This window comes from Staurois parvus, unplaced genomic scaffold, assembly GCF_062004578.1.
Source record: "Staurois parvus isolate SC_StPar_1 unplaced genomic scaffold, SC_StPar_1.0 ptg000534l, whole genome shotgun sequence".
In the NCBI taxonomy this organism is placed as follows: Eukaryota; Metazoa; Chordata; class Amphibia; order Anura; family Ranidae; genus Staurois; species Staurois parvus.
This window is the reverse complement of record NW_028318330.1, coordinates 869,158-873,013: the sequence shown is the minus strand read 5'-3', so window position 1 is coordinate 873,013 and position 3,856 is coordinate 869,158. Positions and strand designations below refer to the sequence as shown.

The 3,856-nt window shown below is 44.8% G+C and overlaps 1 protein-coding gene across 1 annotated transcript; it reads right to left on the bottom strand.

Annotated features, from left to right (window-relative positions):
* Positions 1-607: 607 nt before the first annotated feature.
* LOC149451529 (uncharacterized) lies at positions 608-2,075 on the bottom strand. Its single transcript, XM_089690587.1, has one exon. It carries the CDS (start codon positions 2,029-2,031, stop codon positions 718-720), a length of 1,314 nt encoding a protein of 437 aa, XP_089546713.1. The 5' UTR covers positions 2,032-2,075; the 3' UTR covers positions 608-717.
* Between the last annotated feature and the right edge of the window lie 1,781 nt (positions 2,076-3,856).

Sequence of the window (3,856 nt, the reverse complement as noted above, 5' to 3'; positions counted from 1 at the left end):
TTTTAAAAATGTTTGCCCTTTAACTGTTCCTGCAGTACCATTACTCCAGTCACTTTCTGGGTAGTTACCATCCCCCATTATTATCACTGTCCCAGCCCTTTCCATCTGTGGGAGGAGCTGAGTCTCCACCTCCTCATTAACACTGGGAGGCCTATAACAAACTCCAATGATGACCTTTGTAGTACCGCCCCCCATGCGCAGTTACACCCATAATACTTCAGCCTCATCACACTCTCCATCAACTAGGTCCTCTTTCACACTCGCTCTGAGATCACTTCTCACATAGAGACAGACACCACCACCTTTCCTATTTCCCCCGTCTCTCCGAAAGAGAACCTAGCCAGGAATATGAATGGCCCAGTCATGTGAGGAATGAAGCCAAGATTCAGCAATACCAATTCAATCCTAGTTCTCTTCATGCACCAAACCTTCCAACTCACCTATTGTGCTGGGCACACTTCTGGCATTGGGGAACATTTTCATTCACTGACGCCTTGTTCACACGGATTTTCTGTATTTTTTATTTTAATACAAATGGTACCAATTTCATTGGTTGTTTGTAACATGGAAACCTTCTTATCATCTGCCATAGCCCTCCCCCCCATCTTTCCCCATTCCACCCCCCCAATAAGTACTGACCCCTGTCTGATCGGTCTACCTCATTATAATCCCAGATGTACAGGAAGACAGGACTTCAGTAAGGAACATTTCCCTCACTCAGGAAAGGAATACGGCCTCTCCCCCCGTGTGAGATCTCTGATGTCTGGAAAGATCGGACTTCTGTGAAAAACATTTCCCACACTCAGGACAGGAATACGGCTTCTCCCCCGTGTGAGATCTCTGATGTCTGGAAAGATCTGATTTCTGCAAAAAACATTTCCTGCACTCAGAACAGGAATATGGCTTCTCCCCTGTATGAGATCTCTGATGTCTGGAAAGATAACACTTCTCTAAAAAACATTTCCCGCACTCAGTACAAGAATATAGCTTCTCCCCCGTGTGAGATCTCTGATGTTTGTGAAGAATGGACATATGTGCAAAACATTTCCCACACTCAGGACAGGAATACGGCTTCTCCCCTGTGTGAGATCTCTGATGTGTGTAAAGATTAGAGTTGCTTGAAAAACATTTCCCGCACTCAGGACAGGAATACGGCTTCACCCCCGTGTGAGATCTCTGATGTTTGGAAAGATGGGACTTCACTGAAAAACATTTTCCACACTCAGGACAGGAATATGGCTTCTCCCCCGTGTGAGATCTCTGATGTCTGTAAAGATTGGAATTATCTGAAAAACATTTCCCACACTCAGGACAGGAATACGGCTTCTCCCCTGTGTGAGATCTTTGATGTGTGTAAAGGTGGGACTTCACTGAAAAACATTTCCCACAAACAGGACAGGAATATGGCTTCTCCCCCGTGTGAGATCTTTGATGTCTGTAAAGATGATACTTCACTGAAAAACATTTTCCACACTCAGGACAGGAATATGGCTTCTCCCCCGTGTGAGATCTTTGATGTCTGTAAAGATGGTACTTTACTGAAAAACATTTTCCGCACTCAGGACAGGAATATGGCTTCTCTCCCGTGTGAGATGTCTGATGTTGGTAAAGATGACATTTCAATAAAAAACATTTTCCACACTCTGAACAGGAATACGGCTTCTCCCCTGTGTGAGACCTTTCATGTCTGACAAGATCTGATTTTAGTGCAAAACATTTCCGGCACTCAGGACAGGAATATGGCTTCTCTCCTGTGTGAGATCTTTTATGAATATTTAGATGGGATTTAAAATGGAAACCCTTCCCACACTCAGTACAGGAGAAGCTCCTCCCTTTTGGAAGGCCGGCCCGGTCCCGCACAGTCTGAGGTTCCTCAGGATACGAGGAATCCGATGGTCCATCTACACTGGGTGGTGCCGGATGGACATTGGAGGGAGCCGGGTTTTCTCCTGGACTATACTGTGTGATGTCCTCATCTTCTACTTTCCAGTCTGGAGACAAAGTGAGACAATCCTCGGAGGTTTTCCTCATCTCCCGGCCATGGACTAAAATACAAAGACAAAGAGGATTACTAGACAGGAGCATAGAGTATATAGTGCAGGGATCAGTGGTATGTAATATACAACATAGAGAGAATAAAGTTCAGGGGACAGGAGTATGTAATGTACAACAGAGTATATAGTGCAGGGGTCAGGAGTATGTAATGTACAACATAGAGTATATAGTGCAGGGGTCAGGAGTATGTAATGTACAACATAGAGTATATAGTGCAGAGGTCAGGAGTATGTAATGTACAACAGAGTATATAGTGCAGGGGTCAGGAGTATGTAATGTACAACATAGAGTATATAGTGCAGGGGTCAGGAGTATGTAATGTACAACATAGAGTATATAGTGCAGGGGTCAGGAGTATGGAATGTACAACATAGAGTATATAGTGCAGGGGTCAGGAGTATGTAATGTACAACATAGAGTATATAGTGCAGGGGTCAGGAGTATGTAATGTACAACATAGAGTATATAGTGCAGGGGACAGGAGTATGTAATGTACAACACAGAGTATATAGTGCAGGGGTCAGGAGTATGTATTGTACAACATAGAGTATATAGTGCAGGGGTCAGGAGTATGTAATGTATAACATAGAGTATATAGTGCAGGGGTCAGGGGTATGAAATGTACAATATAAATTATACAGTGTAAGGGTCAGGACTCATAATATTGGTATTCAGTAATCAGTGGAAGCTTAAATGTTTACTGTAGACAAGTTGCAGAGATCCCACACCGCTGCCTCCCATCTCCTGAGACTGCACTCAGTGACTTGGGCCTGAGACACTACAGACATATCCCTCCACCCAGCACAGCCAGCAGATAACAGAGCAAGGAACCCTGGGAGAAATGTACTGTCAGAGATCTTACTAGACCCGGACATGGGGAAGAATACCCAACTCACATGTCCTGGGGCCTAGGTAGAACAACGCCTATGGTGAAAATAAACATTTTGCTGCCAGCTGAACCCCAGAACCTCCATAAATCCAGTCTAGAGACATAAATTGTGTCTGCAGCACAGAGAAGGAAGATTATCCGAGAGAAATCCAGGAATACAGGACGGGGAACACAGCTCAGGAAAGTGACCAGGGGATTACAGGCTGATATCACCCAATCCCCGCCCTACTCTGGACCAATGAGTGAGCAGTATGGGTGGAGGAATGGATTTAATGTTCATGACCCACCTGTGCTGATCTCTGTAGGAGTGTCCTCCTCTATAAATGTCCCCGTTATTCCATCCTCCTCCATAGACTGCTGATCATCCCTCACATACGCCTCTTCTTCTTCTGCTTTCACCTCAAATTCTATATCGATTGGATCTCCACTCTAAATCAAGGAAATGAGAGAAAATATCATCTGTAAAATGTAAGGTCACATAAACATCCACACATCATCTTTATAAGTTCATGTTCTAGATGATCCATCCCACCAACCTTGTAATAGTGAGGGATGGTGTGACCTTCCTGTGTGGAATCCCGGGAATACAGAGGACGGGGACATCTCTCTGGTGGGTTCCCATGACTGGATCCATCTGTAGGAAACACACACACTGACTGAATCCATTGTTTCTATGTGTTTATCAGATGATGGGGGATCTAGGTGGATCCTCCGTACTGCTCTCTCCTTTACAATAAAGTCTCCTCTTACCCGGTGATGTGAGGGGCGGCTGATTGTCCATCATGACGTCCTTGTAGAGATCCTTGTGTCCTTCTAAATACTCCCACTCCTCCATGGAGAAATAGACAGTGACACCCTGACACCTTATAGGAACCTGACACACACAATGATACAGTCACCATCCAGACACAT

Excerpts from the sequence above, each read along its gene's own strand:
- LOC149451529 (XM_089690587.1), bottom strand. The coding sequence starts at position 2,031 with ATGAGGAAAACCTCCGAGGATTGTCTCACTTTGTCTCCAGACTGGAAA.